Below are 22,000 nucleotides of genomic sequence, written 5' to 3'. Positions count from 1 at the left end.
ATAGGGATAGGGATGATGTTTGGATTTTGTGATAATATAAGCAATCAGTGAAAGTGATCACATGCTACCTTGCTACTTCACTTTAATATAATAATTTGTCTGAAAAAGAAGTATATTCTTAACTATAATACTAAAAATCTCTCCCAACGACAACAAATGCAAAAGGGATCAAAAACCCCCCCAAACTCTACAAAGAAATATGAAATGGGAAAAGAGGTGATTTCTCAAAATAAAACACTAAATTCTCACCTCCGGTAGTTCTTAGTGCAATTTGGGTACGTGATATTGACAACCTGTCATATTTGTGCCTAATCTCAAAAACCCTAGTTACGGAAGGAGCTAGAGTCGCTTAAATGAGAAAAAGAGCAAAACCCTGTCGATTTTGATCTAACAAACCAACGAGGTATTTTAGTCATTTAGCCGCACTCTATTAATATAGACCATAAATTTGATAGTATCAATTTAATCAACGTGGGGGCATTTGAGAAACAAAAACAGTGCCTCTGTATGTGCAAATACGATGTAGGTATTCGAACAGCGCATTCAAACGCCCTTTCCTTGTGTTCGAATACACTAGCTAGAAAACCTTATTTATCAAGAAAAGTAAGCATTTGAAACATGAAATAGATTCATAGGTTGTATTGATGCATGTGATGACCCTAGTCATATTAGTATCTCAAAAAAAGTTACTCTTATACATGAAAAATAGAAGGGAAATAAAAAAAAAAACAATGGAAACAGTGCTTGCTAAAGGAAATTACTTCTACTAGTGGGATGTCGCAACAGTCGATCTACTGCTAGAGCATATGGATATTGGTAGATGGTGCAAAAGGCGGGACTGTCGACCTTCGGTGCTTTGCTCCTCGATGATTTCTTGTTGATTGGAAATGATTACTTTAGTTGCCTCTTGGTTGATTGGAGAGATGGGAGATGTGTGCTCTTGCAAAGAGAGTGTGTGCGAAATGTTCTCACAGTGCTTCGTTGGAGGAGAGGTGTGCGGAGGATGAGAGAGCTTAGTGCTGGGCTCGGTGAAGGAAGCCATGGCCGCCTTGAGGAAAAGAGAGAGGAGAGAAAGAGGGAATCGTAATTGTAGCTGATTTGATCGGTAATTAGTGTTGTCAACTCAAAAAGGTAAAATAATAATATCAGGTTATTAATAAATTAGTTTTTAAAAATTGTACGTAATAAGATAAGAAAGAATGTTGAATAAATATACAATTTGTTTAGTTATTACACCAAAATAAGGAGGCTTATTCTAGAATAAACCTATTTTTATTCCATTAGTGAATGGGGGATTAAATTTAAAATTGAGCTATTTTAATATTTAACTATCATTTTGAAATAAGATGTCGAATTACACAATAAGAAAAAAATTATTCCCGAAGACCATGTATTTTTTTTTTGCCGCAATTGTGATATTTCAAAGTTGGGTAGCAATTAGAGGTGATCATCCGAAATCATATCTTACCCGTATTTAGAAAATATTATATCTTATTAGGTCGAGTAATGGGCCTCATAAAGATATTTCAATTTTCTTTTACAAACCTATACTTATATATTGATATCTAATTTACTAAATATCTAATATGTGACTAAAAGATAATGAGAACAGACATGCATAACGAGCCGGACGATGAATGAAGTTAGTGTATCGGGCTTTTAGGCCGAGTCAGGCGGGCAAAGGCCTAGCCTATGCAGCCCATTACTATCTTTGGCTCGAGTAGGGCCGAGCTTAGCGGCGTTAAAATGATCACCTCTACTAGTAATTATGTAAAAAATCCCTTAAAAAGGAAATAGTAGAACGGGAGAGCGAGACGAAAAGAAAAATGGCCGATACGATGAAGGTGGAGGGTAAGGAGGAGGGAATGGCAGGGCAAGAGTCACGTGACATCCGCTACCTCATCGTCCGGGCCGGCGACGGGAATCTGGTAGACCTCTTCCGCTTCTTATCCTACGGTGGCAAGACCCACGTGTTCCTCGGGGAGGACGACGGGGGCCCAATCCCGGCCGGCCACCGATGGGTCATCTTCGTCTCTATCCTAGTCCGCCGGCTCATTGCGTTCTTCGGGAAGCCCATGAAGTGGAATGGCATGCTCTTGGAGTTCCTCTTAAACCTCCTTTCCCAAAACGGTGGCCTCTTTGGCTTGCTCCGTAATCTCTTCACAGGTATCTTTAATTTTTTTTCTATGCTCTTGGAGATGAGATTAAACCATTTAGACGGCATTGCAATGGCATATAGAGATGTTGATGTTATATTTGAAGAAATAAAACAAATCTAAAAATAAATTCTTCATAGTGGTAACTGGTGTTGTAATCCTTTATTGAAGGGTTAATGTTGATGGTCTGATAGTAGTTGGATGGTCTTTCTTGTAAGAATTAACCTCAAGTAGTTAAGAGGGATTTGAACTGTTTTGGAACTAGTTTGATGTTGTATTGTACTTGTTATAAAGGAGGATTGGAGTAAATTTCTGTGTTATGGAATTGCAGGGAATGTTGTGGTTCCACAGAGAGGATCAGAAAGCTTTATCAGTGCTATTGGGCACTTGGACTTGCGGTTGGACCTCTGGAAGTTTGATTCTTCGACATTGGGTGTGGATGAGATCAGTAAGTTGGCTATTGATTCTCCCAGTACCGGAAGTAGAGTTCTGATGGATCTCTGCATGATGGCCTCAAAGCTAGCATATGAGAACACACACGTCATCAGGAATATCATCAATCATCGATGGAAGGTAATCCCTTTTGATCTCTCTTTATGAATTAAGAGTCATCTTAACGTAATATTTAGCTGAAACAAAAGAATGAATCTGCTATCTAATGATTTAGACCACCATGAGCTATTTTGAATGAAATTGGAGAACTAGTAATTTTATGAATCAAAGTAAGGCAGCATCTATTTAGAAGAGGTCAAATGCATGCCCTCAGACTAATAAACCTAATTGATGGATTAGGCTATGTAGTATGGGAAAATCTTGAGACTAATGAGTTCCCAGTCATTATACTGAAGACAGTGATAACATTTTCAACAAAGAATTTACTAAAGCTAGCCGCGGAATTAGTATCTTGGTCAAGTCGGTCTCATGTTTAAAACTATTAATTCAAACCAATAAGATGATTTACTTGGTTCAATTGTACCTCCAAAGGGGCAGCACAGTGGTGAAACTCAAGAAGCTTTTGAAGGATGTAAAAAGCAACCACTTTGTGCCAAAAGAAAGGGGAAAAAAAAAACTATAATTACTTGAACTCCTGCATGAGAAATGCTATTAATTCTATTAATTCAAACCAATAAGATGATTTACTTGGTTCAATTGTACCTCCAAAGGGGCAGCACAGTGGTGAAATTCAAGAAGCTTTTGAAGGATGTAAAAAGCAACCACTTTGTGCCAAAAGAAAGGGGGAAAAAAAAACTATAATTACTTGAACTCCTGCATGAGAAATGCTATTGTTGTTGTTGCCTAATGTTATACTAGGTTCAATGTGTTTCTTCTTTTCCTGGCAAAATATTGTTCTTGTTTTTTTCTAAAGCTAACCTGCCATCTCTTTTTATCTGAGGCAAGACCAGATGCACTTTGTGGACTTCTACAACTGTTGGAATGGTAAGCAACTGAATCCTCCAAATAGATAACATTGGATTAAAATCAAAAACTTAACTCCACACCTTCAGCATGTTCTTTTTTATATCCTTTTAAATATTTTAGCATCTTATATATGCATTTGATATGGATACAAGCATACAATGTCCTATATATCTTAGCTTCTTTTACATGCATATCACATGGATACATGCATGCATTATGTACTTGCATATTTTTTCTAGCTTCTATTGGATTTGTGCCTTACAAACAAATATCCTAAATCAAAATCTCTCTCTCTCTCTCTGTTACTTAGTCATTTTCAACTTTCATAGCTAGAGGACATCCCAAAAGGTTGCTCATGGATTAACCACAACCAAGTAGGTTTGTTGGGTTCTTGGAGTAATCTATAAATGGTTAGGGATCCACAAAAGTTGGTTAAGCATATACTAATATAATATCCATCAATGAAAGAACCTTTCAATGTGATGAAACTTGATGGACTAGTAGAACTTTGATCTCCAACATTGCTACCAAAGAAACTACTACGTTCTCTTTGCCTTTTGAGATAACTTCGATCTTTAGTGGATTTAAAATAATTTGAAAACATGACCTTATTGGTTAAGTTTAACTAATTGATCTAACAAAAGGGTAATTTTTGTACATATGCACTAAATTATAGGACTTAATATACAAATAGTGAAAATATAGAGTGCTAACCACAATTTTATTAAAACAAGGTCTTATATGCAAATTTTCATATTTTATTATAAAAAGCTCCTCTCTCACCATAGCTCACTAAAAAATATCCGTACACACCAGTTAAAAAATATTAATTTTTTTTAATATAATTTACTGATAGGTTTAATATGAATTTAAAATGGCTAACTTGCATTTATATTTTATAAATTTAATAATAATATTTTGGTACTGTTGCATGACATGCTCAATTTCCCAAAGAAAATAAATGTTTTTTTAACTTTTTCGTGTCACATCAATGTAATAATTACACCCATATTTCAAATCTTTTCTCACCTGTCTCTAATTTCCCTCCACAAAATAAATACATTTCACTCCAATTCAATTTTTTTTTAAAATTTAGTAAGTACACAATAAATTATCGAGTGCAGACTTATGAGCTTTTAAGCCTACAATAACTTTCTTTTTTTTTTTTTAGTTTGCAATACGGAAAACTTCTTAAAAGTATTCTAAAAATAATATTAAAAATATCATTAAAAAAGTTATATAGCCTTACATGTGGGCTTATAACCAAAAAAAAAAAAGAAAAAAAAAGAATCTTATATTATTATTTAAAAAATATTAACCTTACATTATTTTAGAAAAAATAAAATTAGATTAATAAAATAATACGTAAATACATGCTGCATGTAAGCCCGTTTGCGAGCATGTATGTACAAGCTTGCAAATTGGCTTACATGCTACATGTAAGCCCACAAATCAGTAATTAAAAAGCTTTTAATTAATTAAGAAGATAATATTTTTGAATTTTATCATTAAAGTCAAAGGGCATTTTGATCCATTAATTTTATATATCTTTTATTTTCCTCCAAGACCAATACATTTTTCACTCTCTCACATCACATAAAAAGTAATAATTACACTTTAGCCTAGTTCACAATTAAACACTATATTTTTTCTTAGCCCAGTTCAATGTATCTAAATAAAACTAAGAAATAGGGCCAACTAATTAAGTTCGGGGCTTAACCTCAAACCAAACACAACCTTATATGTTTTAAGGCTTCCACATTCTTTGAGCCATTTTGTGGAAGAAACAGGGTTTTCTACTTCATGTTAGCCTTGTCGGGCTATCTCCACAATCTTGTGGACATATGAAGGTACGTCAGAAAATTAAACTAATAATACCATGAGCAAGGACTTCACACTTTTGGTTTCATGAGATTCAGGCAAATTTTATTGCAAGAACATCACAAATTGTTAGTGATTCTTGTGCCACTATGAAGCAAGTAGACAAACAGTACCTAGAGAAAATCATAAGAACTCTTGTGTGTAAAGAAATTCATGATTAATTTCATCACAATCAACATAATACATTATTTATTTTTTTCTTGATTAGCTTAGGAAAGATAGAGATTTGTGGTTCGGTGAGCATGCATAACTAAAAATTATTGTGTGTAAAGTAGCTGGCCAAGCAGGTACTTAAGTAAGCAAAACTCCAATTCTGGATGAATTTGAATCATTGATTTTCTGATCCCTGACAAGGTCCATATTTTGTTGTTTTTCTTACCTTTTTAATGCAATCATAGATTTTCAGAAAGCAAGATCCACTCAAGCATTCATCCTCTGCGACAAACCTGAAGATGCCAATGTAGTTCTGATCAGCTTCCGTGGAACTGAACCATTTGATCCACATGATTGGATCACAGATGTTGACTACTCCTGGTATGAAATCCCACAAATGGGAAAGGTACACATGGGATTCCTTGAGGCTCTTGGATTAGGAAACAGAAATAATCTTTCCACCTTTCAGTTTGCTCTACAAGAAGGTCTTAAGTCGCAAAGCAGCTTCTTGACCCATTCAGTACATACTTCAGATAGTTCTGGTTCTTACACTGGTCAGAAGGATGAAATAATGGAGATGGATGAGATGATAGCATGCTATGCTATCAGGAATAAACTCAAGAGTTTGCTTAGTGAACACAAGAAGGCTAAATTTGTGGTCACCGGTCATAGCTTAGGTGGTGCACTGGCCATACTGTTTCCTGCCATCTTGCTCTTTTATGAGGAAAATGAGCTAATGGAAAGACTGTTGGCCGTCTACACATTTGGACAGCCCAGGGTAGGTGACGAACAATTTGAGAGGTTCATGGAAGGTCATGTCTGTCATCCAGTTTCAAAGTACTTCAGAGTGGTATATTGCAATGATCTTGTTCCTAGGGTTCCTTATGACAACGGCATTTTCTTGTACAAGCACTTCGGTCATTGCATCTACTACAACAGCTTCTATGTGGAGCAGGTAATCCTTTGACTTTGTCCTGTAATAATTTGTTGGAATGGACAATAAGAACTTATATAGTTGAATCTCTGTTCTTATAAGAAGGCACGGAAAGGAAGAGAATGTTTCAGAATTCATGGTGTCTTCGTTCCTCTATATTCCTAATAATAGATAAAATTCTCTGTTCTTACTAAGTTTCTCTTGAGGCTGTGTGATGGTATTTAACAATGGTTGCTCTTCCTTGATATAGAATGTGAATGAAGAGCCTAATAGGAACTACTTCGAGTTACGTTATCTACTTCCTGAGTACCTTAATGCGGCTTGGGAACTCCTAAGGAGCTTAACCATGAGCTACACATATGGACCAGAATATAAGGAGACCTTGTTCTCAATTTCACTCAGGGTGCTTGGATTGGCAGTGCCAGGAATTTCAGAGCATTGCCCTTCAAATTATGTCAACAGCATCAGACTTGGGAGGAGCAGTACCAGAATGGTTCCAACTTCCAAATGAAGAAGCACTGCAAGAAAAATTCAGAGTAGCATATGGTATGGAACAGTTAAATAAGCTTGGACTAATATTCCAAGGGTCTTATTTACTACTTTCCCCTTTTTTAATACTACTTCCAACATGAGAAAAACTTGTTCTTGGAGTTACTTTTCTTGATGGAATCTTTAACTCTATAGAGCAAACTTGTCAGGCAAAACAAGTTATTGATATATTCAATCTAGGGACCAAATAGTGGTAGCTAATATCCGAATCCATTCTTTTTACCAAATACGGAAAGTAAACGGATAATAAACATAATTATCATATCCGCGAAGTATATGCATGCATACTGAGTGGATGTTAGGTACATCCACATCTTCTCCTTTATTTTTGCAATAGATAAGAAAAATATATTACAGATCCACATAAAAGTACAAAATTTACTACTTATATATCACTGTTTTTATTATATTTCAAACCCATCTAGGTATTGGATATTATTTTTCGATTCATATCTATGTCTGCATAGACTATCTAGATGGTCATGTAGTTACAAATGTGGTCTATGGATATGGTCTATGGATTGTATATAAGGTCAGGAGAAAGATGAAGCATGTTATTTAATTCTATGGATAATAATACATATTTATTCCTGATCTTTCCTATTATTTATGAAAATGCCACCAAATCTCTCATTAAAAATGCCCTTTTTGCATCTAAACTTTCATAAAATGTGGTGCAAATTGGCCATTTTATCCCCAAGGAAGTAGTATGGTCTATGGTTGTATGCAGGCCTGGGTTACATTAAAAGGGTTTTTAAGTCATTCTGATTGGAGGTTTGATAGGTTGTGGAGGTCATTATATAGCAAGTTTAAATTAGCTTGATTGTGTTCAAATGTTGGAAAGAAAACATGCTCTTCCTGTTCACAAATTAGGCTTAGGCTAGATTTTGTTTGGAGATCCAACAACTCTCCATCACTTTTCAGTTTTTCAGATATCACTTTGGCAAGACAGTTATTCCATAGATTTCTTGACCTACTGATCCGTGGCATAGTTATCAAAACCGAATTGGACTGGGTAGTTGGACCGGTGAGGTGAATCAACCACTAAATCGGTTCAATTTTGTTATCAGACCGGATAAGTAATCGATCCGATAAAAACTAACAACTAATCTGCCGGTTGGTTTGGACCAGTGACACCTGCAACTGAATCATTTTTAAGCGAACAGGTTATCTGATTATCCTTAATATTTAATTATTCTATCATAACGGTATTTCAGTCCTAAAATTTTAAAATCATTTAGTTTTTTTACACATTTACTCTTAAAAAGGCTCTTATTTGCTTGTACGTCCTTCTAGAGTTCATGTTTACATATATGTAGCTCAAAATACATAGTTATTACATGTCTACATTTTAAAATCCTTTTTTTTTCTTTGCACGAATGTCCCTTGGAGTGTAATACCATTAAATTTGAACAATTTAAATTAAAAAGATTAATGCATAGTTTTTGCATGTATACGTTTTTAAAATTTTAAAATGAAAAAGATTAAAATATTATTATATTAGATTAAAATTATTTCTCTTAGTTAATTGTATTTTTATCTTTTTCTATTAAATGATCTAATTTGAAAAGTAACCATGATGGTATTTAACTATATATCCATATAAATAATATATGTTTTGAAAGATATACATACAATTATACTACTTTTGTATATATTTTTTAATTTTTAGAATTATTTAGCTATTTTTTTTTTAAAAACCTAGCAATCCGACCAAGTGAACCATCGGTTAAACTAATAACCCAGTTACTCAACTGTGATTAGGTCAACATTTGGTCTGATTCTAATTATATCCTTGTCTTTCTTCCTTTTTTACATAAAAAAAAAAAAGAAACTTCAATAAGAGGTAGCACAACAGCCTAAAAAACAATTACACAGAGCTATTAGGCCGGACCGGAGTCCCTAAACTAATAGTCCTAAATTCAGGTGCAGTTGCACCTGGCATGGACCACAAAAAATTGGACTAATTGGTCATAGCAAAATTGGCCAACCAATTGATAGTTTGATTGGCCTTGTGCAAAATATGAAGAAGAGAAATATGCTGAAACTGTTTAATTAACTATTACGAACTGGCTTGATTCGATTCGAAACAGTTCTGGACTCGATTAGGCTCATAATTTTCGAAGAATTCTATGAACAATCTAACCGATGGATTTTTTTGAATTTTTAATATGTTGTCACTCTTGGAAAGATCTTTCCAATGAATCCAAGATAAGATCTTGAGGACCAAACAATAGTCGAAGGTCAAATAAACCCTAGCTTGTTAGCCCTCCAATGGCTAGATAAGTGCTAGGTTAATTCCTTGGTGTTAAGAGGGAAAAGTTGTTGTAAAAGAGGGAGATTAGGAGTTAGAGGTGGCCAACCAAAGACTTAGACGGTGGAAGGAAGGAGGTAGGAGAGGGCATTAATGGCTAGTGACAGTTGAGAAAAAGATAAAGGCACAATATCGATTTCAATTATTAGATAAACCTTAATTAGGGTGTCCTCCATATATTTATAGAGGCTCACCCTAGAGACCCATTAACTAAGTTAAAAAACCTTAACAAACCAACAACTTTCGTTGCAATGCGTTCAAACGCCCCCGATCGCGTTTGAATGCGGAATTACAGTTCTCTATCGTTGTGAATATCTGCAGGCATTTGAACGGCCCGATTCCGTTCAAACGCACAATTTGCATTCTCTGTTTTTGTAAACGCGTGCAGACGTTCGCATACCCGTGTTTGAACGCCCCCCCAGCAAAAATCTTTTTATTTCTTTTAACAAAAATTAACTAGATGAATAGGCTCATCCCAATAAACCCGATGTCGCGAGTGGAGTCAAGATGGACCGAGTCGTATCATTAACTCATTGTTCAGATTGGTCATTAGCAAAAGGGTAATGATAATATTTGCATAAGTAGACCAACAACTCCAAATCTGTTTCACCCTCTAGGTGGTTAATGTTTAGATTGACAGCAGTCTTCAAGGCCTCCTTCAGAGCGATAGCTTAAGAATGAAAAGCGTTCATAAATTTGACTCCCGAAAAATCCATCTAATACCACTAGTATGTTTATGTTCAATCGAACTCAACCCTAGCGGATGCGCTATAGTCGAGGTTGCTATGCTTAGGGCTGTGGTGAATGTAATCATAGGTCATGAGAATAATATTCCTCCATATGAGATAAGCTAGGGGATTTATCAAGCCAAATTTGGTATCCTTGTCATACATGTCACCCTCCTTCAACTAATCACCCATAGTCAAATTCGAATTTTGTTGGGCAAGAATGTTCAATATTTTCAATATCATATTTTTCAGATTTTATCTCTTGTTTGCAGCCTCCCCCAAATCATTTTCCAAAAAAAAAAAAATCGTGCAGGAGCAATGGCGATTCCCAAAGTAGATTCTATCGAACCTTATCATCACATTCTTGAGATTGTTTATTTCTCAAGAAACGATAAGCTTGAGATCCGACACTTAGAATCCAGAGTCCAAACCCATTTGTCTTTAATCTTAGGATCACTCGAGAATGGTAAGACGCTAGGGAAGGCCCAAACCAGAGATATTCGATTTTCTTAGCGTCAAACCTAATGTCTATATTGATGTAGGTCGGTTTTCAAGACAGTGGCATGTTAAAAAATCTAGGGGTTATTTTTTTTCATCACCATTGTTCTTAGAGAAACCCTCCTTAAAATCATCGGCCCACCTTATCAATTAAGTTTCTAGTCTACTTTTCTTACCCCCAAAGATCCACCTTATTATATGTTTAATATTTAATCCACCACAATCTTTAGGTAGCTTGACAATATCCCAATTGATCAAATGTTTAACATTTAATTTCTAGTGTACTTAGTCATAGAATTAATAATTGACAAGGGAATGGCAGAATTACTCAACTCGTAGATAGAAATAGCATTAAAAAAAAAGAATTAATAAGCATAATCCTACCTTGAGATAAAGTATCTCTGATGCGAATATCACTGATAGGACGCGATGGCGTGTATACCAGCGCAGAAGGCGTCGACAGTTGATGATTCCTCCTATGGGGATCTGGTTCTGATTTTGATTTATTTAGGGTGTCTATTGTTTATTTTCTATGTAGGGTGTTTTTTTTACTTAATTCCATTGTAGGTCTATATATAGACCCATTAAATTTTCTTTGGAACTTAATGAAAGTTTATGTGATTTATTCTCTAGAGGATTTTGGTGTGAAACCATTTCTTAGGGTGGAGGTGTGAAACCCCATTCCTTCTCTTATATTATTTCCCTATCTCATCTTTCTCCACCACGTTTTGCATCAATCTCTCCTCTAGCCACCGAGTTTAGCCTAAATGCGATCAGTGGTATCTTTGAAGGCATTTACTCCCAAGCTCTTAAGAGAAAAGGAAAATTACCATGATTAATTTGCAAACTATTTTTAATATCAGGAATAACATAAGGATTAGTCCAGGATGGTGGATAGAAAGCAGATTCTTTTTGTTAATTCTTTGGTTAGCTAATTTATTATAATCATGAAAAATGTCTAGAATACCATAGCGGTTCTAAGCAGTGGTCGTCAGCATACATCATATGACATAATTTACAATTAGCATCAATAGCTAAGCCATCAATCAAGCTCTCATTCATTTTTGCACATAACATAGTCTAAAGAATCTAAGCAGTAATAATAAACAAGTAGGGAGACATAGGGTCCCCCTCCTGCCTGATACCACATTCACCCTTAACCCAGCAAGAAGTAGAACCATTTATTTATCAAAAAAAAAGAGTAATTAACATAAGTGATGCAAGAACTAATCTAAGGAAATCCAACTATCCGGAAGCCCATATGGTGAAGAGCCGTGAAAATAGCATGCCAATTCAATATATTATAGGCATTTTCCATGTCAAACTTAATTAACATGTTTAAATTCCAATTTCATGAGCTAAAGCAATGTTGTCCTCCCAGCTAAAAAAGGCTGATTGCTCAGGACTATCAATATGATGAAGCAAAGGATTCGTTCTATTTACCATTAGTTTGGTTAACAGTATATATGACATTGCACATAGGTGTGGTTCTAGGAGGTCGAAAGGCTTCCATTGAGTTGGGATTGTCTTAGGGCAATGCATACATCCAACCCCACATGGTGCTAATAATTTTTATAAAACTCCATATAGAAACCGTCAAGCCCAGCGGCCTTCTCAAAGGGCTTACTCCATAGCGTATTCTTGGTTTCATCTTTCGAAAAGGCCAAGATTAGCTCATCACAACAATTCGAAGGTATTCGGGGCAACAAAGGCCAATTCCATTCGAAGATATCCACATCCTCATAATTAGCCCAATTATCTTTATAACAGTCAATGAAAGCATTTTTAATATCCTCAAAATTCGAAACATGAAATCCAGGGTCAAGCAGCAAAGAGTTAATCCTATTTCGTCTACATCTTATGATGACAATAGTATGAAAATACAGAGTTTTTATCCCTAGCCTTGACCCGATTGTCCCGAGCCTTAACCATCCACTTAACTTCCAACTACCTCATCAAAGTAGCACGCTGGTTATAGAGGCATTGGAGATGAGGGTTGTTAGAGGGAAGCAAGGGCCCTTGCTATTCCATTAATTCACACTTAGCAATTTGGTTAACCACCTTACCAATTCTATTTTCAGTCTTTCCTATGTCTGTGGGGTTCTAGTTATAGACATGCCTTTTTAACTCAGACAACTTGTTGTTTAAGTTACTAGAACTATTATGATACAACTCAGTCGGATTGGATGCACTCACGGCATTGGGTTTATTGGGATAAGCCTATTTATCTAGTTTGTGTTGCTTGAGAAAATAAGGCATTTTGTTCGAGGGCATTTGAAAGCTAAGGACCCGCGTTCGAACACACCATTCGAATGCCTACATGTGTTCTCAAAAACAGAAAATGGGAATTGCGCGTTCGAACAACCTTGAGACCATTTGAACGTGCTCATTCGAACGCGTCACAGCAAGAACGCTTGGTTTTTAGGGATTTATTTTGGTTGTTTGGGTCAAAAGGGTGAGCCTCTATAAATATGTGGAGGAAACCCTAATTAGAGTTTATCTGATAATTGCATTGGCATTGTTACCCCTACCTCCCTTCTTCTTGCTCTAGCAGTCAACGCCCTCTCCCATCTCCTTTCTTACACCATCCAAGTCCTTGGTCAGCCTCCTCTAACCCCTAATCCCCCTTTTCTACAATAACTTATTCTCCTTCACTCTAAAGAGAAGTTCTCCTAGCACCTATGTAACACTCGGAAATTTTTTTTAAACAAAAAAGGGACCCATGCACGCGCCGAGCGCATGCGTGCATCCCAGCCCCTACCACCCGTCCTCCTTTCCTTCTTCTTCTTCCCCTGCCGTGCACGCCATCGATGCCCCCGCCCTTTTACTCTGTCCACCCCACTATCTCTCTCTCCCTCTCCTCTCTCTCAGGTATATCTCTAGCGGTACCCAACAACGCAGGGTTAGGGCGTTAGGGCGTCCATTGATGAGCTGGGGGTTCTTGACTCTCCCACTAAGGGCAGTGATGATTTAGAGATAGTGAGATATGGGCCCATGACTAGGGTCCTTAGTCTGATGGTCACAGGCAACCGGTGACACACAGTGTCGCCATGCATGTTTGGATGACATTATTGCTAGATGTGTATATATCCTTCCTCGATGTATGAGATAATGGATTGTTATGTGATGGATGATTTTCTAGATAATATCTACATTATGTGATGAATGGTTCGATGAGCTATGATAAAACATGATTAATGTCTAGGTGAGCATGTAATGACTAAACCTCCCTGACTTGCGTGAATACGAGGAAAACCACTATTTTACTTCTACGCATAACATGTAAATATTATAATTGAGATTTGTATGAATAAGAGATTGTATCAAGCTTTATACCTGTGTGGACTTATCCTTATATGATTAGGAGTTGGCATGTTCTAGGATAGTGACACATAGTCTTTATCGATTGCATTGACTTAGTAACTCATTGTAAGTCATTTAAATAAGCTTATTTTGCTGCTAGCAACTATAGGCATGCATTAGATTTGCATATGTGATTTCATTGTTATAAATTGTATAGATTCTACTCGCTAGGTTGTATGCTCACCACCTCTTGGTGGCATCATTTCAGAGCTAGGGGAAGCAGATGTGGGTAGCGAGGAGTAACTGCTTTTATTTCAATTATGGCTATTTCTATTAGTTGTATTGAACCCCTGCGATGGTGTTATGATTGGCATTGTATTTTTGGATATTAGAGTTGTATTTTGGATGTGTATCTTTGAAGGCTTGTTGTGGCCTGTGGAACTTGTATTCGGACTCATATTTGCTTGAGATTATTTATGGTATGAACTTATATTTCTATATGCCTTGTGGAAACATTTACTAACAAGTCACATGATGCACCGCATAGGGGGATCTACCCATGTGGTATACACGTGTATTTCGAGGTTTGGGTGTTTCAACTTTAGTATCAGAGCCTAGGTTCACCATAAATTCGGCAAGTCTTCCTAGATACTATTCAAATGCATAGGAAAGTAATAATAATAATGAATAACTAGTAATAAATGAACATCAAAGTCACGTACGATATTTGACATACTTGTGAATTGAGAATTAAACTGCGTTGAACTTACCAAGAATACTACCTAGACGTGCTCGGTCTGTGCGTGCGACTATTCGTGGACGGGCTTCAACTCCTATTGACGAACCAGCTGTCGGTACTTCAGCCAGTATCGAGGTCCTTGGACAGCTTGTCAGACAGCAAGAGAGGCTCATTGAAGAATTAGTTCGAGAGCGCACGACAGCTATGTCTAGAATGCACATACCGAGGGAGCCATTATTGCAGGTTGCTTGAGCCGAGCAGACTAGAGGTGGGTCCGCCTGGTCGCTGAACCATTTCATGCAGCTCAACCCCCCTTTGTTCAGTGGCACGACGAACCCCATGGAGGCGAATAGGTGGATAGTGGATGTGAGGAAGATCATAACTGCTTTTAAGTGCCTAGAGAGTCATCACTTTGCCACCTTCCTTCTCCACGGAGAGGCGGAAGAGTGGTGGAGAGCCAATGAGCGTATGATACTAGATCGCCTTGCTAGAGAGTACATCACTTGGAAGGCGTTTTTAGATTCTTTTGATCAAAAATATTTCCCTACATCCCTGCGTTTCAAGCTGACGAGATAATTTACCTAGTTGAGCAGGAAAACATAACAGTGGCACAGTATAAGGACGGGTTTAATGCCTTATCCTATATTTGCCCCAGAGTCATACCTGATGATGCTAGTAGGGCTGACCAGTTTAAAATGGGCCTCCGAATCAATATATGCAAGTAGGTGAATATGGTGAAAAATCTGACCTATGCAAAATTGGTGGAGAATGCTGGGATAGCTGAAAGGGACTTACTAGAGGAGCGCTCGTAGCGTTAGGAGCAAGTAGCAGGATATATAGGCTACTTTGATGAGCGTTTGTGTGGAGGTCATTCTAGTGAAACCTTCCTGTGATTGAGGTGCCATCCTTATGCTGATGGTGCAGGCTATAGTGCTACCTCGAGTAGACCTAGCCCTTAGGGTTCAGGCGAGCCTGGTAAGGCTCGACCTGCTGTTAGTGGTGGGAGGTCGGCAACAGTTTCGAGTAGTTCTGGTAGTGGTGGTTTTGCACAGCCGGGTAGAACCTGTTATGCTTGCGACAAGAGGGGTCACATATCTCATGGCTGCCTCAGTGCTCGCATTACATAATTCAAGTGTGGAGAGTTTGGGCATGTCCGCACGTAGTGTCCCCTATTAGTCAGAGCGCTAGTCACTCCTGCCACACCATCTATATCTGAAGCATCGAGAGCCAGCGACTAGGGGTTGCGGTGGCGCACGATCGGGACCTTCCAATAGAGGGTGAGGCGAACGTATTGGCCGAGTTTTTACAATGACCCTGCAGGATGCTGAAACGTCCAATGAGGTGGCCATAGGTAACAGAGTAAATTAATCATGTTATTTAAGTTTTACGTATGTTCTACTTATACATGATATCAGATCCTCCTTCCCAACCCTGTGCAAACTTACATAATGTGAAAATTGTATTTTCCTATTTTAGTTAAAACTTATATACGTAATGACAGGTACTATGACCTTATTTGCACACACCGCTAGGATTTTGTTTAACCCCGGGGCCACCCACTCTTTTATTTCTTCGGCCTTCCTGGAATATGCGAATGTGGCGCCGGGACCTCTTATTGAGCCCTTGGTCATAGCCACCCCACTTGGTGATTTTCTGGAAGTTCGCCATATTTATTGATCTTACACCTTGACGTTTGGCGAGTGGGACTTTTAGGCAAACCTCCTACCTCTTGAGATGCATGACTTTGATCTAATCCTAGGGATGGACTGGTTAGCCGCCTACCATGCCAGTATTAACTGTTACAGCAAAGAGGTTATCTTACAGCTTAATGATGGTATGGAGTGTCGACTATGGAAGGATTGACAGGTGGACCATTCGTAGTTAGTGCCAATCATGTCCATCGAGTCAGTTGGGACCCAAACCCTGACTGACTTACCAGTGGTACGGGAGTTTCCAGATGTTTTTCTAGAGGACTTCTAGGGGCTTCCTCCAAATAGGGGAGTTGAGTTCACATCGACCTGGTTTTGGGGGTAGGACCGATCTCCAAGGCACCTTACCGTATGGTTCTGAAGGAAATGGAAGAACTGAGAGAGCAGATTGATGACTTACTAAGTAGGGGACTCATTCAGCCTAGCTCATCCCCTTGGGGCGCTCCAGTCCTGTTTGTGAAGAAGAAGGATGGTACCCTCCACCTTTGCATTGATTATCGGCAATTGAACCAGCTGACTGTGAAGAACAAATATCCCTTGCCTCGTATTGAGGACCTGTTTGATCAATTGTGTGGGGGGCACGTCTTCTCGAAGATTGATTTGAGATCTAGGTATCATCAATTGAGAATTAGGGAAGCGGATGTCCCAAAAACTAACTTCCGTACTCAGTACGGGCTATATGAGTGGTTATGCCTTTCGGCTTGACCAATGCACCAGCTATCTTCATGGACTTGATGAACTATCTTTCACCCTTTCTTGGATCGATTCGTAGTGGTCTTCATTGATGATATCTTGATTTACTCGGCCTCATAACAGGAGCATGAAGAGCATCTTCGGTCGGTACTACAGGTTTTAAGGAGAGAAAAATTATTTGCTAAGTTCTCCAAGTGTGAATTTTGGCTGGAGGAAGTGGTGTTCCTTGGGCATGTGGTCTCAAGAGAGGGCATCTGGGTTGATCAATCCAAGATCACTGCCATTCTCAATTGGAGGCAGTCGAGTACCGTCTTAGAGGTCCATAGTTTCCTAGGTTTGGCCGAGTATTACCAGCGTTTTATGGAAGGGTTTTCAAAAATTGCCAGTCCTGATTGTGAGGAGAGCTGCCAAGAGATGAAAAGGAGACTTACATCTGCACCCATCCTTATAGTTCCTCATAGTGGGAGGGGCTACTAGTTCTACTGTGATGCTTCATTCTCATGTTTGAGCTGTGTTCTAATGCAGGAGGACGGACTTGTCACTTATGGTTAACTATGAGGCCGACTCTAGTGAAGAGGCTCAAAGTTGCATAGGCAGAAGTCCCACATTTATTGCAGGTCCTCCAGTAAGTTTAAGACTCAGGTAAAAAGGGTTTTTGCCTTGATGGAATGGGAACCCTAATGTATGAAGATAGATTCTGTGTACCTAATGTGGGCGAATTCCGTCGGGAGATTTGGAGGAAGCTCATCAGACCTCTTATAGTGTGCACCCTAGAGAGACGAAGACGTACTAGGATGTTCATAGATACTTTTGGTGGCCGAGATTGAAGAAGAGCATTGCAGAATTTGTATCTCGATGCTTGATTTGTTAGCAGGTCAAGATTGAACGTCAGAGGTCTATTGAGACACTCAGACTCTTATCCATTCCTGAGTGGAAGTGGAAGCATATCACTATGGACTTTATGGTGGATCTGCCAAAGACCTTGAAGAAAAAGGACTTTATATGGGTAATCATGGATCGATTGACCAAGTCAGCTCACTTCCTCCCAATCAGTACCACTAATTCTATGGATCATTGAGCCACTTTATTTCGGGATGAGATCTTTGCCCGCCATGGGGCACCAGTTTCTATAACTTCCGATCGGGACCCCAAGTTCACCTCTAGGTTGTGGCATCATTTTGCTAAATCACTCGATACCAAACTGTAATTCAACACTACCTATCATCCTCAAACCGATGGTCAGTCGGAGCGGACGATCCAAACTTTAGAGGACATGCTACGTGCTTCAATTGCAAACTTCAGACTCAATTGGTACCGACACCTTCCCCTAATTGAGTTTGCCTACAATAATAGTCATCACTCCAGCATTAAGGACGAAGTGGGAGAACGGAAGATAGAGAGCTCAGAGCTGATTCAAGAGACCGTGGATAAGGTGCGGAAGGTGCGAGAACATTTGCGGGCTGTCCAAAGTCGACAGAAGAGTTATGCTGACTGTCGATATCGAGACCTAGAATTTCAGGTCGGGGACAAAGTTTTCCTCAAGGTCTCACCGTGAAAAGGGTTAGTTTAATTTGGAAGGAAGGGCAAGCTGAGCCCTCGATATATAGGCCCTTATGAGATCTTGGCACGAATAGGACTGGTTGCTTGCCGGGTGGATTTGCCATTGGAGCTGTCTCAGATTCATAACGTGTTCCATGTGTCAATATTGAGGAAGTATCTGTATGACCCATCACATGTTTTGAGAGAAAAACCTATCCAGCTGAGGAAGGACTTGTCCTATGAGGAGAAACTAATGTGGATCATTGACAAATATGTGAAGACGCTCGAAGAAGAGTCGTACCTTTAGTTAAGGTTCTTTAGTGGCACCATGGAGTAGAGAAAAATACATGAGAGACTGAGGAGGAGATTTAGTTTAGTTACCCTCAATTATTTATCGACTCAGGTGCGTATTAAAAAAATGGGGACTCGCGCACGCGCTGTAACAACCCAATCTTTAAAAAAAAAAAAAAAAAAAATCATGGGCACGACGCGACCGGCCACACTGTGGCCGGTCTCGTGCCCATGCCAGCTGCTCATGCAGCTTGGTGGGGCGCCACGCGCCTGCGGCCGCTGCCGCAGCCAACTGGCTGCAGCCAGCTGGTCGCGGTGGGCCCTGGCGGGCCCCGGCGCCGCCACTACTCCTCCTCCACCGCCTTCCCTCGCTCTCTTTAAATCTCTCTCTATCTCTCTCTCTCTCTCGAGGCTCTCTCTCTATCTCTCTCTCTCTCTCTCGCCGAGGCCGGTTGTCGCCGTCGCCACCTCCACGAGCGCCGGTGAGCTCCTCTCTCTCTCTCTCTCTCTCTCTCTCTCTCTCTCTCTCTCTCTCTTTCTTGCCCGAGGGTGGGCTTGTCGGAGCCGAGCCACCGGCGAGAGGCCGGCCGTTGGCTGGCCAGCAGCGGCCGGTGCCCTCCCCGCCGGCCCGAGTCCGCAACCGCCTCCCTCTCCTCCTTTCTTTCTTCTCTTTCTCTTCTGTTCTTCTTCTTCTTCCTCCTCTTCTTCTTCTTCTTCTTCTTTCTTTCCTTCTTTCTTTCTTTCTTTTTCTCCTTCTTCCTCAGCTCCTTCTCTTTCTTTCTGCACAGTGTTGGGCTCGGCCCAGCACTGTAGCAGACAGTGCTGGGCCGAGCCCAGCACTGATGGCAGATGTGATTAATTTATTAATTAATTAGTTTATTTAGGTTATTTATTTAGGTATTTTTCTTCTTAATTAATGCAAATAGATTATTTAGACATGAACTATGTTAATAATATTATATATCCTTCAATATAATTTTATTAATGATAATTTTTATCATTAATGATTAATTGGGTATAAATATATGTAATACTTATATTTATTTATTTATTTACATATCTATTAGATTAATAGATAGATTTGTAAATTATAATTATTAGATTTATATTCTAATATTCTTATGATCTACATTTTAAGTAATTCTATTAATTTATTATACATTATTATTTTGTAACAAATAAGATAATGACTACATAGTCCCTAATTAATCAAGATATAATTTAATTATAATTAGGTTTTTATCTATATTTATATTTTATTTATAATTAAAATCTAGTCAATCATAAAAATAAGTAGAAATTCTAAAATCTAATAAATCATCATATTTTACTCGAACGGATTATAATGGGATAAACAACTAACTTTATGTTACTTAAACATTTTCAGATCCCGAACCCCTTATTTGAGACCCCGTTGTCCTTGCTAGCGAGAAGTGTCACACGGTTGATGGGCGGATGTAAGGGATACATGGTTTGTATCTTCTGATCAGTGGAGTAGTCTTATCCCCTAGATCCCTTTCTCAAATTAGGTTATATTATATATTATGTACATGCATGTTTTGGCCTCCAGCATGATTATATGACTTTATATAAAGATGATTTCAGTCGAGCATATTTTATCATGCACTGGATTAGACTGATCTGGGATATGAGTACATTGGTGATATATAGAGATGATTGGAGATGATTATGCTATTATGGTTTTATGTCGGGATGATTTCTATCATGAGTATGCATGTGGTAGATTAGCATGAGTATGCATGTGTTAGATACATGGTTGGAGTTTGCATTACATCATTTTGCTCTTGATTCCTATTCCACCTAAATTCCTGTTATGCATTGACTTGTTATTGTACTGGATATATGCATATGATTTGTCATTTAAAAAGGAAAGCATGAAATGTGATTGATAGGATAGTTGATAGAAAGCGTGAGGATACTCGAGTGGGCGCGAGGGTTAGGACGCGCTTGGTGGATGATTGATCGCTCGACATGGTCGCGATCCTGTTGGCCTTACGTCCGAGGTCGTTAGTCTGTGTGCGCAGCAGACATTCGGACACATGCCGTTCGCCAGGGCATATGTGGCGAGTTATCCTCACGAGATTTCTATCAGCTAGAAGGGTGCCCGGGCTGGATGGATGTTGATACCCTAGCGGATGGCAGGGTATGGTTATATTTGAGATACTCCTTGCGGATGGCAGAGTATGCTCTGAGCCTTCGGGCATGATGTTGAGACCGGGTACCGGGTGTTGACTGTGCACAGTGGTCTAGTATGATGATATTATACCGAGATGTCGGTGATGATCGTGATGTTGAGAAATGCATATGATTTCATTATCATTCGGTTACCTGATTATCGAGTGGTCAATATGCATCATATATGGTTGCATTTGATATCATAGCATAGTCATGATCGGCATGCATCATATGTCATATTTGAGAGAGAGTTATGATGATAGATGACATGGAGATTTGTTTACTCATGGTCGAGGATTATATACTTTTATCAGTTATGACATGTTATCTACTTTTCATTTATATATTATTGAGGATACATTCATATACTCATTCATGACATGATACTCTTTCTGATTCATATTATCCAGTACATGATTTACTCTCTGTTTGACATCACTGATTCGGGGTAAGGTCTATTCACTGAGCCTTTTGCTTATGACTCTCTTTATTTCTTTTCTAACCCCCTCAGATATGTGGTACGTGATAGCGACTTGAGAAGATATTTTAGAGCGATGATGAGGTGAGCTATAGATACGAGATGGTATAGATGATAGTTTATATAGAAATCGAGTTGTACCAATATTTGATATTTGTACTCTTTTGTATTAGACAATGATTTGTATAATACAGGTCGAATCATAGTGTACCCTTGTATTAGTTATTTTAGTTGTATCTTGATGGTTTGTTGTAGCCTGTGTGGGTCCTGCCAGATTATGTGGCGGTCTAGTGTATTATTGTGGACTTTGATATTCATATACTAACAGGTTTATTTGGTTAAGAGTATGATTTATTTGGTGATGGATTATGTAATCATGGATATGTTAGCAGGTGTTATTTGATGATGTCATGATTGTAT

The 22,000-nt window shown here is 38.5% G+C and overlaps 1 protein-coding gene across 1 annotated transcript; it reads left to right on the top strand.

Annotated features, from left to right (window-relative positions):
- The first annotated feature begins 1,796 nt into the window (after positions 1-1,796).
- On the top strand, positions 1,797-7,258 carry LOC140760279 (triacylglycerol lipase OBL1). The gene is made up of 5 exons (XM_073097178.1): positions 1,797-2,166; positions 2,488-2,729; positions 3,560-3,593; positions 5,855-6,564; positions 6,794-7,258. The coding sequence occupies exons 1-5, from the start codon at positions 1,827-1,829 to the stop codon at positions 7,052-7,054; spliced, it is 1,587 nt and encodes a 528-aa protein (XP_072953279.1). The 5' UTR covers positions 1,797-1,826; the 3' UTR covers positions 7,055-7,258.
- The last annotated feature ends 14,742 nt before the right edge of the window (positions 7,259-22,000 follow it).

Source organism: Typha angustifolia, chromosome 5 (genome assembly GCF_048772165.1).
Source record: "Typha angustifolia cultivar Huaian chromosome 5, ASM4877216v1, whole genome shotgun sequence".
NCBI classification, from domain to species: Eukaryota; Viridiplantae; Streptophyta; class Magnoliopsida; order Poales; family Typhaceae; genus Typha; species Typha angustifolia.
This window is presented reverse-complemented; position numbering and strand designations above follow the sequence as displayed.